Source organism: Megascapheus bottae, chromosome 23, assembly GCF_031878675.1.
Source record: "Megascapheus bottae isolate mThoBot1 chromosome 23, mThoBot2.hap1, whole genome shotgun sequence".
NCBI lineage: Eukaryota > Metazoa > Chordata > Mammalia > Rodentia > Geomyidae > Megascapheus > Megascapheus bottae.
Window position 1 is genome coordinate 10,769,516 of NC_143531.1, and position 19,808 is coordinate 10,789,323.

At 42.2% G+C, this 19,808-nt stretch overlaps 1 protein-coding gene across 6 annotated transcripts in view; it reads left to right on the forward strand.

The window, feature by feature from the left end:
• Lef1 (lymphoid enhancer binding factor 1) overlaps window positions 1–19,808 on the forward strand; it is a 93,415-nt gene that overhangs the window by 44,009 nt on the left and 29,598 nt on the right. For all 6 annotated transcript variants that reach the window (XM_090356705.1, XM_090356707.1, XM_090356706.1 and 3 more), the window contains exon 4: window positions 17,225–17,357. In XM_090356705.1, coding sequence (XP_090212831.1) covers window positions 17,225–17,357 — 133 coding nt within the window. The remainder of the gene's footprint in view (window positions 1–17,224; window positions 17,358–19,808) is intronic.

The window sequence follows — 19,808 nt, forward strand, 5'->3', positions numbered from 1 at the left end:
CTGTCTGTCCACAGCTCACCCTCCAATCAGAGTCACTGCCAATTTGTTAGTTTGTCTGTCTTCTCCTTTGAAAGAGCACTGAGGGAGAATCTTGTAGAATTCTTTGAAGAGCAGACGTGTAGGTGTTGTATGTTTTGGTATCTTCACAGCACTTTGTGTAGACCAGGTTTTGGGTGTTTGTGACCTATGACAAAACAGGATGTTTGGAGTGAGTCTGACTAAGAGCAACATGCTTGTGGTAGGGTGGCACCCTTGCCTTTGATCCCCACTTTCCCTACAACACTTCAGTCTTGTTTGTGTGTGGATTTGTCTCCAGGCTTGTCCAAGGACAGTCCATTTAGTACTTGGTCCTTTTCTCCCCTTTGGCTGGCTGGCTGGCTGGACTTTCCTCCACTCAGATCCAGCTACCTGGCTGTCCTGCCTGGTACCGGCCTTCTGTGTGTGTGTTCCTGTGTGTGTCTTCAATAGTAGCAGCATGGCTCTCTGACTTCCAGGCTGGGTGAGGCATCCAAGACCTTCCTTCCTTCTTGGGTCTTCCTCAGTATCACCCTTTTTGTAATCTCCCTTCTATGACTAAGTAACTTGGTGGAAATAACCTGATGAGTTGGGTCTGGAATTGTTTTCTTTCCCCCTTTCTCTGCTCTTCAGGAGTTGTGGGACTGCAAGGCTGGCCTCCTGGCTGAGGCCCTCGCTACATTTAGCAGGTATTTTCACGTGTTTGCCACAAGAATGGAAGGCAGGCAGAGAGCATCTGAGCCAATCTAGCAGGAGGAAGAGAGCCGTCACAAACCATCCCTTCTTTTTCCTTGTTGGTTTATCCATTTAGTGGCTCCTATGAAAATGTAGACAGGAGGCAGATGTTAGTTAGCCCTTTACTTTAGAAGAAATTGAAGGAGATAACTATTTATTCAATGTTACTTGTTGTGAAGTCATCTTTCTTTCCCTTAGTTTTTTGCCAATCCTGGGCTTGAACTCAGGACCTGAGCACTGTCCTTGGACTTTTGCAAGGCTAGAGCTCTACCACTTGAGCCTGAGCACTACTTCCAGCTTTTTTCTATGTATGTAGTACCGAGGAATTGAACCTGGGTCTTCATGCATGCTAGGCAAGCACTCAACCGCTAGGCCAAACTCTAGACCCTCTTTCCCTTAGTTTTTAAAGGTATCCTTTAGTTTTCTTATAGTGGCCTAATGTGAGTTGTAAGCAGAGTTAGGATAGATTTCCAAGAAGTTACACTGATCGGACACACCCAGGATACGCTACTTTATGAGGGGTAGAATGTGACATGTACCATGCTATAGACAAATGAATACTGTCTTATCTACTTTAAGAGCTGTCATGACAGGGGTTAGGAACTAGATAAGAGTTAGTAACCAGAAATACTACTTGAACCCATGAGGTCAACTTTGGATCATAGAAGAAGGCTAGCATATGAAGCAGGGGCGGGGAGGCATGGAGAAGCTGGGATGAAGTAATGCCCCATTCTCAGGAGGGTGAAGTGCGAGAATGATGGTATACTTGTCTCTGTTGATAAAACAACTTAAACCTGTTTTGTTTTTTGTTTTTTTGCAGGAAGAGGGGCTGCTAGTACTAAGTACACAGGGCTTGGGTGCTGCCCCTTAGATTTTTTACTTAGCTCCACTTTGTGGTAGTTCATTGGAGTGACATGGACTTTCTTGCCCAGGCTGGCCTTGAACAGTCATCCTCAGAACCTCAGCCTCCTTAGGAGCAAGGATTACAAATGTGAACTACTTGTGCCTAGCTAACATCTTTTTTTAAATAAAACTATTTTTTTTAAACATCAGTAACACAAGCTCAATCTCAAAGGCAATGATCTTTCTCTTCGAGTCCTTCTGGACAGAGGATACACACAGCTGCACTAAGGGATAGATGGAAATGAGTGGTGGAGATAGCACATTCCTGTGACGGGCTTAAGAGGTGCTCCCAGTTGAGAGAAAGGAGAGTGAACTATGGAATGTATTACTTGGAGAAAGTGAAAACTCACAGGTAAGACAATGCTTGTAGCAGGATAACGTGCCACTACCACAGGCAGATCAGCAGAGACAGAAAACATTAGCATTCTGAAGATGTTTTATTTTCTATCTGGAAAGTTGTCTAGTAAACATGGCACCTGCTTCCTCCTTTCCTCTCCTCCCTTCCCCTCTCCTCCCTTCTCCTCTGCACAGGGCTGCTAAGCAGTAGAAGGGAGGGAAAATACCTTAAGCTCATCCTCATTACGTTTCTGTTCACACCCCTCCCCCTCTGACTTTAAAAGTGATAATTGCTTGAAATCCTGGGAGAAGGTAATTTGTAGGGGTAAAGCTTCCTGTGAACTTGGAACATCGAGGCTGTGTTCTGTAGTGGTGGCTTCGTTTGAATGGTGGATTGGGGTTATGTGTGTTTTTCAGGTCCTGTGGTCTTTGCTTTGTCACCCCTAGAGTCTGGGACTTGATAGATGGTAGAAAATAATTTCTGGATATTAAAAACAATCTGCATGTATCTAACAGGAGGGAATAGAATGTCGTAGTATTCAGGCCCCCAAGCTTTGTTTTCTAGATTAAAACTTACAATAGCTATGAGTGGCAATATGTAAACATATGGGGCTTTGTTTTTAATATACCACAGATGTATGTGTGTGTGCACGCACACACATGCCTGCCTGCATTTGAACTTGGAATCCTAGTACTTAGCCAGGCTGGTATTCTTCCATTTGACCCACCTCTCCAGCCCTGCACTTTGCTTGGTCTATTAGAGAAGGGGTCTTGCAGACTTCCCGATTTTCAAACATAATCCTCTTAGTCTCAGTCTCTTGGGTAGCTAGAATTATAGACCTGAGCCACTAGCAGTTAGTTTGCCATACCTGTATTTTTAATGTATACACAGTATTTTCCGTGTGCCAGTGGTTTGCATGTATCAATATGTGGGCCTGTTGGGGGGCACTCCAGTTCTTTTGGTGATTTGGCAGAGACCACTTAGCTGGTGTTAGAAGTGATATTCAAGGCTCACAGCCTGGGCCTTGAATTCATGCTTGCTTCAGTGGAAGACAGTCTCTCCTCTTTTCAGTCGCAGCCTTTGGCACATCCAGTGATCAGTTTTGGTCTGTTAATTATGGGGATGATGGAGGGGATAGGCTCAGGCTCAAACATGAAGGTCTTCCAAGGCCTAAATCTCTCTCTCCCCCTGCCTTCCTAAGTTAAGTAGTGCTAACACATTGTGCCTCGGTATTGAATGTCCACCGCAGATTGAACAAAATAACTGTCATCTGTCAAGATCCTTTGTTAATGAAATCACAGCCACCAGGTAGAAATGTGAAATTTTTGTGTCTAGGGAACTGGGAACCTGGGAAGAGACCTAGCAAGTGAGTAGGCCTGGTCTGGATCCAGACCTGGGTTCTTCTTGCAGAGAGAGAATGAAAAACACCCTTAAGTGTGTTTGTGAGATCTTTACTCTGATTCTGTTGAACATAATTAAGAGGGTAATAGGGGTAGGAGTGGGAGGGAGAGGAGAGTCTTGTAAGTACAACAGGAAGGACTTGTTTGATTGTTGTCTGTTTGTTTGCCTGCTTGTTCTTGCTGGTAATGGGGCTTGAACTAAGGGCCTGGTCTCTGTCCCTGATCAAGGACTAGTTATAGCTCCACTTACAGTTTTCTGGTGGTACACAGATTTGAACTGTGATCCTCAGATCTCAGCCTCCTGAGTAACGAGTATTACAGGCATGAGTAACCAGTGCCTGGCCTCATTTGGCTTTTTTGTGTAAGGCTGTCTCTGTATTAGTTAAGCCACACCTCCCACTTCTGGCTTTTTCCTGGTTATTAAGAGGCTCATAGACACTAAGCCACATCCATGGATCATGATCCAGGTAAAAATGGGAAACATTATCTAAAAAATAACATAAAGCAAAACAGAACAAGAAGTGTGGCTCAAGTAGTAGAGTACTTGACTAGCAAGCATAAAGCTCTGAGTTTAAACCCAAGTAATGCTGAATAAATAAAGCAGTCAATAAATAGTATACAGTTTGGTTATTTTTAGTGTATTTATTTTGTTTTATTATTTCGTTATTAGTACTAATTTTAGAACCTTTCTAAAAAGAAACTTGTGCCTATTAGTTGCCACTCCTAACTTTTTGCCCCTTTCTGTATCTACTCTTTCTATGTACTTGCCTATTCTGGATTTTTTTAAATAAACGGAATTGTGGCTTTTGGTGTCCGATTTTTCTCAATTAATTGTGGCTACATGATATTCCATTATTTGTGTATATCACAATTTATTCCTCAGCTGATGGACCTTTTAGACTATTTATACATTTTGACTACTACAAATAATTCTGATAGGAATATCTGTGTATAAGTATGTATAAGATCTCTTGGATCTTAACAATAGAATAGTTAGGTCTTATAGTTTTATTCTATGTTTAATCTTTTGGGGTTTTTGCTTCATTTGGTGGGGTATACCTGTACTGGGGCTTGATCTCAGGTATACTTGCTGTCCCTTAGCTTTTAAAAGTCAAGGCTGTTGCTCTGCCATTTTGGCCTTTTCCTAGCTAATTGGAGATACGATTTTCTTAATTTAGTCCATCCAGGGTAGCTTTGAATCTCCATCCTCTGATGTCAGCCTCCTGACTTATACAAGTCTGAGCCACCCAGCGCCTGCCTTGTGTTGAACTTTTTGAGGAACTTTCATTTTCCAACCTGTCTTTTATGGTTTTTTTTTGGGGGGGGGTAGGTGGGAGAGGAGCAGTCCTGGGGCTTAAACTCAGCACTTTGCACTCACTAGGCATCCAGACTGGGGCAGGGTGCTTCATCTCTGTGGCTGTGCATGGGACTCCATCTCTGAGCACATACAGACCATGGAAGTCAGAGCCATGCAGCTCTGGCTCACGCCACCACAGGAGCCTCTGGGCTGTCTTCTCTGTGCTCTATAACTAGTGGGTGGCTGCCAACTTCCGTAGTGTACACTTGTCAGCTGAGTCTGTTAGTGACCGTTAATTGGGTGGTGAAGATCTGAGGCAGATTTGGGGGGCATAAAAGGAGCAGCCTTCAGTGACATTTTATCAGGATGATTACATCTCATCTGTAGGTTGGGCCCTCAGTCCCGATGGTAGATACAACCTTATAGAACCTTGAACAAGAAGAAATCCATTTAGTAATACATTTGAGGACAAGTGACAATAATTTAATGTTCCAGAAACTTTGTTCCTTTGGTGTATCTACTACCAATACATTGTTTACTAGCAACCATGTGGTGTTAGGCCATCTTAAAATAATTGACTGTTGCCAAGTACCAGTGACTCATGATGGTTCAAAGCCAGCCTGAGTAGGAAAGGCCATGAGCCTCTTATCGCCAGTTAACCACTAAAATGTCAGAAGTAGAGGTATGGCTTATGTGGTAAGACTGCCATCCGTGAGCAGAAAAAGCTAAGAGACAGTACGCAGGCCCTGAGTTCAAGCCCTAGCAGTATCACAAGAAAGACCTGCATTTGATTGGTTTTGACTCTAGGACTCGAACTCTTGACAGGTGACAGCCTTCCAGTGTCCCAAAGGATCTGCCCACCACTCTCCCTCAAATCTGTCTTTGTCTCCACCTGCTGTGCGCATGCGTCATCACAGGATTGTATTATCTTGCTCCCTCAGGAATGTCTTATTTTTTCCTACTTTTTGTATAAACTTCTGTTGGCCAGTCATTTATAAATCTCATGTCCACTGAAGCACAAAGCACCAGCATTTAAAAGGGCCAGACAACTCATAGCAAGGAAATAAATTGAAATATCCTTTCAGAACTTTAGATTGATCATATTATCTCACAGAAGAAATACTGTCTTGTGTATATGTGTATACTGAGACTTGAACTCAGTTCTTTAGCTCTTTCACTCAAGGCAAGGCCGGAGTTCTTTCATACTTGAGTCACACTCGACTATCTGGTACTTTGCTGGCTCGTTGAAGTCAGGACTTCCTCAGATTTGCCTGCTTGAGCTGCCTTTAAACTGAAATCCTCAGATCTCTGCCTCCTGAGTAGCTAGGATTACAGACATGAGCCACCAGCACCCAGCTGCTGCTGCTGCTTTCCCCTCCTTCCCCTGCCCCCTCCCCCTCCCTTCACCTCCTACTCCCCCTTCCCTTTTTTGATACTAGAGTCTAACCCAGGGCATTGTGCTTGCTAGACAATCACTTTGCCACTGAGCTACATCCCAGCCCGGGGCAACAGTTTTTAATCTAGGAATCATGAGCTGCTTCATTCCCCGTCTTCTCTCCATGTGCACTGAAGTGCTCACTCTAATCCACTGGTGTGTGACTGTGTTTATGTTTAAAAACGATTACACAAGCCTTTCTTTAGGTTTTCGGTGTCTGCAGCTCCTACAACAGCGCTGTTGATCTGGGTCCTTAGACAAAGCAGGCTAGCCTTTCTTTCACAGGGGCCTCTTCGCTTTATTTGACCTTGGCACTAGCCACCTTCCTTGTAATCGTTACCAGCTGCCCAGTAAATCCCAACTCTGTTTTGGTTTGTTTCTTTGGTTTCTTTATGTTGACTGGCTCTAGTGCTTTCTTTTTGTTTCCAAAGGACAGTCAGATAATTTAGTTAAAGCTTAACCTTTATAGCCTTCTATCAGACTAGTTTGCACTTAAATATAAAATAATGTTTATTCAAAACCAGTGTCTCATGCTTACAATCCCCATCACTCAGGAGGCTGAGATTGGGAAGATCTAAGTTTTCCATCCAGATAAGGCAGAAAGCTGGGTATAGTGGCATATGATATGCCTGTCACTTCAACAAGGCAGGAAGTGCAGATAAGAGGAATTGCCATACAGGCTGCCATTGGCATAAGCACAAAGACCGTATTTGAAAAATAACAAAAGCAAAAAGGGTTGGACACAGGGCTTGAAAGGTAATGTCCACCTAGCAAGTACAAGGCCCTGAGTTCAAATTTCAGTACCACAAACAAGCCAATAAGTAATTAGACAACAAATGATTGTTCAGATGTTGTGTTCATGTTGACAACAAGCTAAAGCTCTTGTAAAATGTTCTTCAAAACACTTATTTCTTCAACCTCAACTCTGCCTAGTGCTTCCTGAGCCTTGGTCCCTCAGTGACAGTGGAGCGTTCCTTGCTTTTCTTCCTGATTGCCTAGAGGTAGGTTAGCAGCAGGCACACTAGTGTGAATTCCTGGTCCTTCCACCAGCACCGCCTCCCTAGTGAGTGACAGTGTGCATGTGCTACAAGCTACAGTCTCTGGATGAAAAAGACAAAACCCAGCCAGACCTGAGAACTGGACTGTTTCTGAGGATAATTAATGCACCAGCACAGTAATTACAACATCAAGGGATAGTGCTTCTAATGGCCCCTCCTTCTTATCTGCAAAGGATTAATTGGTGAAAACAGAGGCAACCTGGGAAGTTAAAAGGATGTTTCTCTAAGAGGGTTTCTGATGGCTCATGCCTGTAATACTACTCAGGATGCTGAAATCTGAGGATCACATTTTGATGTCAGCCCCAAGGCCCAGGAAAGTCTGTGAAAACTTTTCTCCAGATGACCACCAAAAAGCCAGAGGTGGAGCTGTGGCCCAGTTAGTTGGTAGAACTGTTAGCTTTGAGCAGAAAAAGTTCAGGGACAGTGCCAAGATCTTGAGTTCAAGTCTGAGAACTAGCACAAAAAGTGCTCTCTTCTTCATAACAGATGATAGAAGGCCTTGCAGCACCAGAATCTCGCACAGCTGCCCTTTCCCTTGGCTCCCTCTTTCTCTCCCATCATGCATACAAGGAAACTGCATATTGGGGTGGGCCTGCCATAGTTAAACAACCCCTTTAAACATACAGGAATCTTTCTGCTGATCCTAGAAGAGGAAGTCAGAGATTGGAAACTTAGAAAAATTCAACAGGCCATTGCTAACTTGAAGGCAAAGGAGACTACTTGTAATCCTAGCTACTCTAGAGGCTGAGATCTGAAGATTGAGGTTCAAAGCTAGCCTGGACAGGAAAGTCTATGAGATGTTTTTTTTTGTTGTTTGCTTTTTTTTAATGCAATACGTTTGGTATATTTACTAAGAGCAGGTCATAGATAAATATATAAAACAAAAGTACAATCACATAAACTTTTACCAACTTGTGTGTTAGAAAAATAGAAGAACATGAAATTCTCTAATGATATCATATGGCTGTTTAGTATGATTTTAAAGGCAATAACTGTGAAGTAAATACCATAAATTTCAGAGTGCACATCATCTCACTACGCCACCAGAAAACCAGAAGTGGTGCTGTGGTTCAGAGTGGTAGAGCGCTAGCCTTGAGTGAAAAAAGCTCAGGGACAGTGTGAAGGCCTTGAGTTCAAGCCCCATGGCCAACTAAACAAATCTTTCAAAATATTCACATATGGTATATCTGCTTCTGTTTTAATTTTTTAAAATTTATACATTGAGTAGCCCAGCAAATAAGAATCAGAAAGATGGCTCAATATATTTATAACCATTCCATACTTGTAATCCACAGATCAGCTTCTTTCTGTATCTTTTGAAGTAATTCCTTTCCTTCATACTGTTGGCTTGGATTGTCTACAATCAACAACTCATTCTGTACTGCTACTTTACTCTCTGGTGATAATTGTTGAGGTGTGGCCTGAACCCTTAAGGACAGACTCTTGAGATATCTGATAACATTATTTGCCTTCTTCACTGTGTGGCACATTGGTAGCCCAAAAGGAATGAGTGGTAGGAATTCATACCTGGTAAACTATGCTAGGAGACATTGAATTCAGCAACTATACACCATTCAAGAAGAAAAGAAAATGAGAAAGCAGTTAAAAATGATCAATTAATCCTTCACTCTTGACCACATAACTGACAAATACACTTTATCTTTCCCAACTTTAGGACATATGAGCATAGGGAGTGTGTCACTTCCATTAAAAAAAAAAAGATCGGCATCATTTATTGCCAATGATAAACATTTGAACTTTTCAAGTAAACAGAAATATTGTAGAAAACTATGAGCTTGATCGCTTCCCAAATCCTGAGAGCTTGGCTCACGAAGGGGTGATAGCATTAAGGAATGTTGATAGTCTTGTCGTGAAATCTCTCAACTGAATGAACTAGTATGTTCTAAATGGCTGGTGTGTGAGTTTGCAAAATAATGCATGGTTATTAAAAAAAAAAAAACAAAACACCTGAGTGTTCAAGCCAGATGGTGGTGTGCATTGTAAAGACTTAAGAAGATGTGTTTTTAGGATGTGCGATTTACTCTGCAACTGCCATTCAGGACACTTCGGTGTTTTCAGAGGAGGAGGTCTCAGTAACTCAAAAAGCTACTGAAACAAGCCTCTTTTCTAACAGCCTGTTTCTGTGGAGCTGGACAGTGTGTATCTTCAGTGATGGAAAATAGAATTCAAAAGCAGATTATGAAAATCCACTTGTCTCTACTAAAACAGACACCAGAACTGAGTGCCCATGGCTCACATCTGTAATCCTAGCCACCAAGGAGGCTGAGATCTGTGGAAGTCCCAGAAGGAAAAAATCCATGTTATACTTTGGGCTTTAGCTGGCTAATTAGAGATAGAAGTCTGACTTTCCTACCCAGGCTGGCTTTGAACCATGATCCTCAGATCTTAGCCTCCTGAGCAGCTAGAAAGAAGTATAGGCATGAGCCACCAGCACCCAGGAAAGCAGAACTCTTAACAGCAAATGTAGGGTTGGTTTCAGAGGTTATTAATGCTTGTGAGATCATTACCTTGTAGAGAACTGGGGAACAGTTTTTCCATGCTTGGTAGTTTCGTTTTTGTTTTGTTCTCCCCCCGCCCCCAGTTCTGGGTCTTGAACACACAGGGCCTGAGCTTGTCCAGAGACAGGGCCTATCCTTGAGCTTCTTTTTGCTCAAGGCTAGCACTCTTACCACTTGAGCCTCAGCACCACTTCTGGCCTTTTCTCTTTATATGATGCTGAGGAATCAAACCCAGGGCTTCATGCATGCTAGGCAAAGCTCTCTACCACAAAGCCACATTCTCAGCCCAATGCTTGATAGTTTTAAAGTAAATTGTCTAGTAGCTTGGTTTCGAGTGGCAGCAGCCTGCTCTCTGAGGTTGCTTCCTATCCAGAGGTCTCCTTGTTTAGGCTCCTGGTAGGCTATACTACATGGATGGGGACAAAGCTAGAGTGAGGGCCACAGAGGTTCAGGATTAGCAGGGGCTTTGGTATCAAACCAGCACCTGCACAGCTCTTGTGTTCCTTTAATGATTAGTTAGCTTTGTATTTAAAAGGACTCAGCCTCCTCACCTATAAGCACTGGGTAGTGATACCCACACCCACATGTGGGGGAACGTGTCAAAACCTGTACAGAAGCACTGCTGTGCTGACTGGTATTTAGTAGGGGTTCAAACCATGTTCCTTCCCTGGGGACATGATCCTTTCCATGTTGGGACACTGTTCCAGGTGTGTGATCATGGCAGAGGTCACTAGATTGACCTTTTGCCCAAGTTGGGCCCTAGGAAAGTTGGGATTTGAGACGCTGGGGCTCCTGGTAATGTGGAGATAGCCCTGTGCTAACAGGTCACTCTCGGGAATGGTCGGTAGCCCCATTGGAGATGAAGGAAGTGTTTCACTTGAGTAGCTACCAGGCCTCTCCTGCAGCAGTTCACCCGCCAGCAGGCTGGAGGCCTTAACCTGGAGTGAGTTGAACCACTTTTGCCCAGTCCTTCCCAGAAATCACATCGTGGGAGGCTCACAACTTTCATGGTACCTTGAGTTCCTGCCAGTGGTGAGTGGGTCATTTCTGGGAATGCTGAATGCTGGGGGGTGGCTTCTCAAGATCCTCAAGTGGCACCCACTTGGTATCCGCAGGAGGTGTGGGTTTTATTGGCTGTGATGCCCCAGAAGTTCCTACCTGCAGGGACCAGCCTGGGTGGCAGCCAAGCAAAACTTCTCAGGACATAGGCTAGTCTTGCAGAAAAAGGCCAGCAGTTGAGGTTCTGCCACCCTGACCACTTCTCCTGAGGCGCTTCTTTGTCAGATGGGATTCCCGCACTTGGAGCTGAGACCACACAAGTCACTTCAAAGATGTCACCCACCCTCAGGTGTGGCCTTGGTGGTCAATTCGGTGTCCCAAAGATTTTACGAGCCTGGCTAATCCAGGAGGCCGCATGGTGTGTTAGCGGTGAACTTGGCTGGATTTGGTGCGTTTGAATCCTGGCTTTTCCACGTAGGAGCAGCGTGGCCCTGGGAAATTTTTACTTTGCTTCTCCATGCCTCTTGGCCAGTCTTTAAGAGGAGGATAGTAGGAGTTCTGTCTCAAAGGTGTTTGTGAGGATGAAGTGTGTATACCGTAAGCCCTGGCAGGTGGTAGTTGCACTGATGTGTGGGGATAAGGTGGCCTGGGTGATATTCCAAGTTTGAGAAATGATGTCAGCCATCGTATGATATGCTCACCTGTGTTAAAGGGCTGAGTGCAGGAAAGAGAGGCTCTTCCAGAGTCTACCTGGTGGATTTCCTTCTCTTCTTCCTGTATCTGCTTCCTCTCCTCCTCTCCCCCTAAAACTTGGGTTTGAATTCAAGATTCCCAAAGGCCTGGCACTATCCTTGAGCCCCCCCCCATCCCCCACTTAAGACTGGTGGCCTACCACTTGAGCCACAGTATCACTTCTCTGGCTTTTTGGTTGTTAATTGGAGATAAGAATCTTAAGGACTTTTCCTGCCCAGGCTGGCTTTGAACCACAATTCTCATATCTCAGCCTCCTGACTTTACTCTCCATTTTACTCTCTATTATTCTTCCTTTGCTTACTTGCCCAAGCCTAAATCACCTGCAACTGGAATCTGAAAATTAATCTTGGGCCTTATTTAGCTACGTGCTGTCATATGAGCTTAAGCAAGTTACTAAGTGTCTTGGAGGCAGAATAGAGAATTGGGGATAGTGTCTGTTAGAGCGGGAATCATGCATTCTCTTGCTTGGATAATAAAACAGAGGACTCACTGGGGACATTTGGCAGTTTTCTCCTGGAAAGTAAGACCTATCTCAATGAAGCAGAATCAGTGATTTTTCCCCTGCTCCCTCCTTGCAAAGCACCTGAGTAGATACCAGGAATCTTGGGTAGTATTGAGTGAGATACTATGTGTGCAGTACCCAGCATAAGGTCGTAAACAAAGGACCTACCACCTGATGTCCCTGTATCAGGCAGTAGAGGGTAGTAGGAGGATTTGGGGTGCTGCCATAGTCCTGGCTTGAGCACCTCTTCCCTTGTGATCTGTCTCTCAAGCTTCTGTCTTGTAAAACAATGTGCATCTGGTTTCTTAGAGCTTTACTATGATACTTAGGCATCAAATAAAACCCACACAGCCTCATCCATTACTTGGCCCATTTTGTCATAGCAATTGGTGCTGTCTTTTCAATTTTTGCTTGGTTTTTAAAAAATTTTAAACACATTGTTAGCCTGGTGCTAGTGGCTAACACCTGTAAATCATAGCTGCTGAGAAAGCTGAGACCTGAGAATCTTAGTTCAAAGCCAGTCCAGGCAAGAAAGTCAGTGAGACTCTTAGCTCCAATTAATCACCTAATCATAGAAGTAGAGCACTAGCCTTGAGCAAAAAAGGTGAGAGAGACAGCGCCTAGGCCCTGAGTTCAAGCCCCAAGGCTGACCAAATAAGCAAACAACAAAAAAAAATTTGTGGTACCTGTCTCTACTTGCAAACCCTTAGAAAACAAGCTGTAGGACATCAGAGGGTTTCTCTGCATTTGATCAGTGCTAGAATACTGCCTGCAAATTTGTACATGTTTAATAAATAAATGCACAGTTACACATAGATAGCTGTGGTCACACTCATGTAACTGCATGCATATATACACATTCACACATACCTAACTGCACACACACACATAACTGCATGAAGTATTTCATAATTCTATCAAGACTTACTAAGGTAATAGTGATTATTTCTTTCCTTCATTTATTCCCTACCTGAAAATGCATCACATGGTTATTCAGAGATTCAAAGGACAGCATTGGATATTTTATCTGTATCTCTTAAAAGTTAACCAAATATCAGAGCCAGAGTCCTAGCCTCTTGTGTGCTTGTCACCTCAAGGGCATAAGTAACTTTTGAAATCAGAAGCAGCCCACAAATTCAAGCCTGCGGACACTTGGTTGTAATGTCACCATGCCATGTATCTGCAGTGGGGGCTGGAATCTGTTTTGTTCTGTCCTCCTTACTTGGTAGAGATGGTTGGCAGGAGGCAAATATAGCCCTTAGAATTTGGCTCCTGCTTATTATTGGCGATTTCATATTGCTTTTTATTATTTGGCTAGGAAAATGGACATAATCCTTGTTGGCTTGAACACACCTCGTAGTACCGCTTTCACGATCCGTCTTGCAAAATATAAGACAAGGCCAGGGCTTAAATGAAAATCCACAGCTCCTTATCTTCTTCCCACAGGAAAGCAAATCTGTGTTGAAAACCATAAAATTAAGAGGAGAGCAAGGATAGCATAATTTAGCAAAGGAGGCAAAAAAAAAAAAAAAGAATTCAAGGCACCGGATTCTGAGCTCTGTGGCTAGAAGGAGAGGTCAGACATTAGGGAAATGATAATACACGTTCCTTAAGGCATTGCTCTGGAAAGAATGTGTGTGTGTGTCTGTAAATGTATATGCATATATACATAAGTTTTTCATAACTGCATAATATGCACATATATACATGATATACATATCTGTATATATATATATATATTGTTGCAGTGCCTACTATTAACATCCCTAAGAAAATATCTTTGTAGATCATTTGGCAATTATAATTCTTTTGACACTTTGACAATGAAAGCCAAAGAAGTTATCCTAAGATGCAGTTGAACTCTATTTCAGCATTTTGCTGTTGATATCGTTTCTACTTTATATAATTTTTAAGTGTTTCCTTTTAAAATGTTTATTGTTATTATAAAGGTGGTATATAGAGGGCTATAAGTTATGTAAGGCAGGTACTGAGTTCATTTCTTTTTGGACAGGGTCACCCCTTTCCTTCTCTCCCAGTGTTCCCACCCACAAGCTGTATAGTTCATTTTCCACAGTCTCCACTGAGTACCACTGCTGCATATATGTTCACCCTTTTCCCCACATTTCTGTGCCTTTTCTGCCCTCCTGAAGACAGATACATGAACAAATAAGACAAGAAGCAGGCCTGGGAGTTTGGCCTAGTGGTTAAAGTGCTTGCCTAGCATGCATGAAGACCTGGGTTCGATTCCTCGGTACCACATACCTAGAAAAAAGCTGGAAGTGGTGCTGAGGCTCAAGTGGTAGAGCTCTAGCCTTGAGAAAGTCCAAGGACAGTGCTCAGGCCCTGAGCTCAAGCCCAAGACTGGCAAAAAAAAAAAAAAAAAAAGACAAGAAGCAAAGGATAATCGCAACAAAGGAAAAAAATCACTCTTGTTTCCATTTCCTGGCTATTTTATATAATTTTCTGTTATTTTTTCCTATGTTCTATTTGTTATATTTTACACTTTCATTTTTCCCATTTTATATTTTTGTTATCTTTAACTGCATAAAGAGGTTTCAATTCAACATAACAGTTTGAGTACAAGGAATTTTGATCAATGTCACTCTTTTTTTATCCATTTTTAGAAAGGATTTATAATAATATCCCTCCCCCACCCCCAGCATTCTAAATTCCTTGTATTTAAGAGGCTCATTTGATACTTTTGTCTAACTACATCGTTAACACTTGAAAAGTATTAGAAGATTTTTTTGGGGGGGGATGTAACCTTTTACACATTTATATGCATGGATGTTTGTACTCAGGTATGTAGGGAAAAATTGTGTGGCTTTGATAATGGCGCTCTATTTAATACACGCCACAGGCTATATGAGCCATGCAAGTTTTGCCATTTGAGATGAGCTGGTAATTATAAAGTAGAGAAAAAAATCTCATGTAGAAATTACAGCATTCTCTAAAAATTTGAGTTCACCCTTTTATCTCCACCCCTTCTCCCTCACACATATGAGTTGTGGGTTTTTTTTTTTGATAGAGTGCCATGATAAGAGTATAAGGAGAATTGAAATTAACTAGCATGTCTGCTTCCCTGCCATTAGAGCCCCATACTTCCTTATCTAATTGGCAAAAACCACCCTATGTAAAATGACTGTCCATAGGCGTTACCCCCAGACACAGGGGTGTCGTGGGGACCAGTCAGCCTTCTGGACAGGGGTCTGGATTTTTAGCAATTTATCTTTCAAGTCACAATTTGCTTTTCAATATGGACATTTGTTTCTGGAGAAAGCTATTTCACATGTATCTTACTATTGTAAAATCATCTTAATTCAAACTAATTGTGAGGAGGGCTTGCCCAAACATGTGAGTTTATGACATCCTGTTCTCCTTAAACCCATATTTCCTCATGACTGTGCTATTTCAAAGTGGAGATCTCCAAAGACTACTGTAATCAGTGTATGGGTTTAAAATCAGAACCATTCTTTACATGTATGTTATTCTTTTTATGTTCTTTTTTTTTCCATAGATAACTACATGTAGTTATTGTGTCTTAACATCTTTTGAAATATCTGTATGCCATGGAGCAGTCAGATCTCATTAATGAATGCATGACTTATTGCACAGAGTTATTTTGTGGTGAGAACAGTTAATATCCACGCTTCACATTTTTAAGAATAATCAGGGCCAGGTGTGGTGGCATATGCTTGCAATCCCAGAACTTCAGAGGGGAGAGAATCGTGATTTAGAGACTAGTCTAAGGCTACCTGGCAAGACCTGTCTCAAACAGACAACAAAAAGAGCACAATATGTTCTTATTAACTAGAGTTTCTTTAAAATGATATTGTTTTCCCCCAGTCCTGGGGCTTGAACTCAGGGCCCAGGCACTCTCCTTGAACTTTCTCAAGGCTAGCACTCTACCACTTGAGGCATAGCACCACTTTGAGCTTTTTCTGTGTATATGATACCAAGGAATCAAACCTAGGGCTTCGTGCTAGGCAAGCACTCTGCCACTAGACCAGGCTCCCAGCCCATGATCTCCTTTTTTACATAAGTAATTTACTGGGGGGTGGGGGGCTGGGTAACTGGGGATGTTGTACCTGCTAGGAAAGCACTTTGCCACTGGGCTGCATTCCAGCCCCATAACAGATTTACTTAGTAAGAATTTCCTTGGCCAGTGGTCCCTTCAACTTTGTCATTAAAATGATCACAGATTTTAAACTGATAAGATGCTGAGTCTTACCGTTAACATAGTTTTTGACTTCTAAGTTAAATAATAAAATTTGTTTGTAATCTAGTCTTAAGATAGATGAAATGTGCCAAAATATAAAAGCTAACAACTTAAATGTTCTTTTAAACCATATTTTTTCTTTCTGTTATGTAGTTAAACTCAGGAGTGTAAATTTCCCCTTGTCAGTAATCCGTCTGGAAATTGGAGGAGTAAAAGATAGACTTAGTAAGCCCGGTACAGTGACTCATGCCTGTATCCTAGCTACTCAGGAGGCAGAGATCTAAGGATCATAGTTCAAATCTAGCCCAGGCACTAAAGTCCATGAAACTGTTATCTCAAATTAACCACTAGAAAACCAGAAGTGGCACTATGATTCAAGAAGTAGGGTGGTAGGGCCGGGAGTTTGGCCTAGCATGCATGAAGACGCGGGCTCAATTCCTCAGTACCACATACATAGAAAATAGCCAGAAGTGGTGCTGTGGCTCAAGTGGTAGAGCTCTAGCCTTGAGAAAGTCCAAGGACAGTGCTCAAGCCGTGAACCCAAGCCCAGGAGTGGCACAAAAAAAAAAAAAGAAAGAAAGAAGTAGGGTGGTAGCCTTGGGCTTGAAGAGCTTTGGGACAGTGCCCAGGCCCAGGTCCAGAGTTCAAGCCTCATGACTCCCCCCCCAAAATAAAACAAGATAGACTTAGTAGAGATACAACCCAATGAACAGTCAGTCAGGTTTGGCAAAGCTACAGGTGGCAATAACAATAATAATAGTTACGTTATTAATGGTTCTTAAAAGATACACAGCTATAGAGGTACAATTTGTAAGTTATAAATCTTTACCGAGTCCCTTCATATTTATCCTTCAAATTGGCAATAGTCAAGTCATTTATTTCTTCATGTTCTGCCAGATGCACGTTCTGAATAAAGAGCTTAAGTTGTCTTCAGTCTGGAGAAGAATCTTTGGTGGGGGCTGCTGATGGCTTTCTGCTGGTTAGTTTCCTTGGGGAGAGGAGATGAGAGTTGGGTACCTGTACTAATGGTGAACCTTGTGGTTACTTCGCAGTCAAACAAAGTGCCCGTGGTGCAGCCCTCCCATGCCGTCCATCCCCTCACCCCCCTCATCACCTACAGCGACGAGCACTTTTCTCCTGGATCTCACCCCTCACACATCCCATCCGATGTCAGCTCCAAACAAGGTGAGAGCCTCGGCCTACCCCCACACCTTTTCTGCTACTCTAGGAGTCTGTCCTCACATCCTTTGCTCAGGAGTTCTTTAGGAACCCATAAGCCTGGGGGAGGGGGCAGGGCTTTGGTTTTTTTTTCATTTTTCAGGATTAAAAGCAGAAGAGCCAAGGTAGAGTCCTTTCCCAAGGGACAGCTCTGAGAATCCACAAAATATACCAACATGTTTATTGTACAAATGGACTAATAATTCAGTTGTCTACAGTTATTTAGACATCTTCTTGCCCTATCCTCAGGGATGCATATTCCTAACCTTCAAATGGACTCCTTTTCCACCTTAAGTACTTAACACAAATTACGGCTATAACTTATAACTTAATGGTGGTTTGAGGTAAGACAACAAAACTAACACAATTTATATTTTCCTTCTTCAGAATTTTATAAATAGGAGACACATATTTACCCTGGAAACCCATGACCTTATATATACATGTATATACTTATATATATACATGTATATGTGTTATATACATGTATATGTACATATATAACACACATGTTTTCATTGATCCAGAACTTGCACTTTTTTGCATAAAAGCTATACTCTATGGCTTTACTTTGGCATATTCAAATAACCAACTCAAGTGTTCGGGATCATTTTTTAAAATAAGAGTTATTTAAAAACAATGCCTTTAAGACCTTGGACAGTAGATCAGTTGGTAAGATAGGCAAAATACCTGTAAGTAACTGATGGGTGGGGATGGCCTGAAACCAGGGCCAAAGGGATGGTTTATATGCCATGCAGGGACTGAGAGGGTGACACCCAAGTGAACACCCAAACTACATTTGCGTGTTCTCTCCAGTTAGTCACCACGAAGTGAAGCAGTGGCTCAGGGAGTAGTGTTCCATGTTTAGTGAAAAAAGTTAAGTGACAGCAGACCCTGAGTACCATCACAATAGATAGATGGACAGAAGGAGAGACAGATGAACCACTTGTACAGATATTTCTGGATTGGTCCGTTTTAGTCCTTCCTCTATGTTGTTTTGTTTGTCAAGAATAAGAACTTTCAAAGAGCAAGTAATGAGAGGGGAGTCTTGGAAGCAGGCTGAGAGGTAAGGATGTTGAGACTGAGGGTGTGGCTTGCCTAGTAAGTGGAGCCCTGGGTTTATCTCCCTGTCTGGGCCCCTCCTCATGCAGAGATATACCCAGTGTTATTTTAGTCATGCTGCATTTGACCATCTTTTTGGATATTTGCAGGGGAGACATGACACGGGCAGGTCAGTATGTGGTACAGGCTTGGCCCAGGGTCTGAGCTGGCATATACATCTGGGAACCATAAAGATGCAGATGACAAATACAGATTTAGAAGTCTCAAACAACTTGCAAAAAGAACCCAGCAGTGTATTTTAGTTCGTTTTTAAAGTATTTACTTTGCAATTAAATAATGCTTTCTGTGTCCTAGGTCCTGTTTTTGAAACACTTTGAAGTATTCACTAAAGGATGACAAATCACAGTTCAGTTGTTTTTCCTTTCAAGAATTCTGGGACAGTTCATTTTTTAAAAATATACAGGCTTGTAACTGGCTAGCAAATACATTCATGTTTTCTGTTTGCATCTCTACAGCTCTCCTGAGAGAGTTTAGCCTGTTTATAATTTATATCCTTGCTTTTCAAACCTCTTTTTTTGTTTGTTTGTTTAAACCAAGTCTACAGAACTACCAAGAAGAGACAGGACCTGAAGTTGCTTGTTTACATTCTCCCTTCCCTTCATTTTTTTTTAATTTGTCATGGGGCTTGAACTCAGGGCCTAGGTGCTGTCCCTGAGCTTTTTGTCTCAAAGCTAGCACCATAATACTTTGAGTCACAACAACTCTACTTTTGGTTTTCAGGGAATTAAGTGGAGATAAGAATTTCACATACATTCCTCCCTGGCTGGCTTTGAACCATGATCCTCAGATCTCAACTTCCTGAGTTACTAGGATTATAGACATGAGCCACCAGAACCAGGCTTGCTTACAGTTTCTTACGACTGACTTGGTATGTTTTTTTTTAAAAAAACAAAACAAAACAACAACAACTTTGATTTTGCACAGATAATATCTGTGCTTGTTTTAATATAAAGATCCTTTTTTTTAAATTACACATTTGTCTTGAGCTTTAGCCACCTCAGGATATGCAAACTTTAAAAGCACTTGCTTATTTACACGATACTGCATTTATATAAGTCCATTTGTGTTCTTTTCTTTGTCACTCCCTTCCAGAAAAACCCCACACTTTGCAAACTTTCTTTTGGGGGTATATTATGTAGTTCAGATAGCATGGTGGAGCCAAAGTTGCTGATTCAGTGTTTCTAATAGGCCAGTCAGTTTTGCCCAGAAAAATAAAAAAAATAAATAAGAGGGATAGATAGGATAGAGAAGATTAGCACATCTAGTGCTTTAACTCTAGGCAGAAAGGGTAATTAT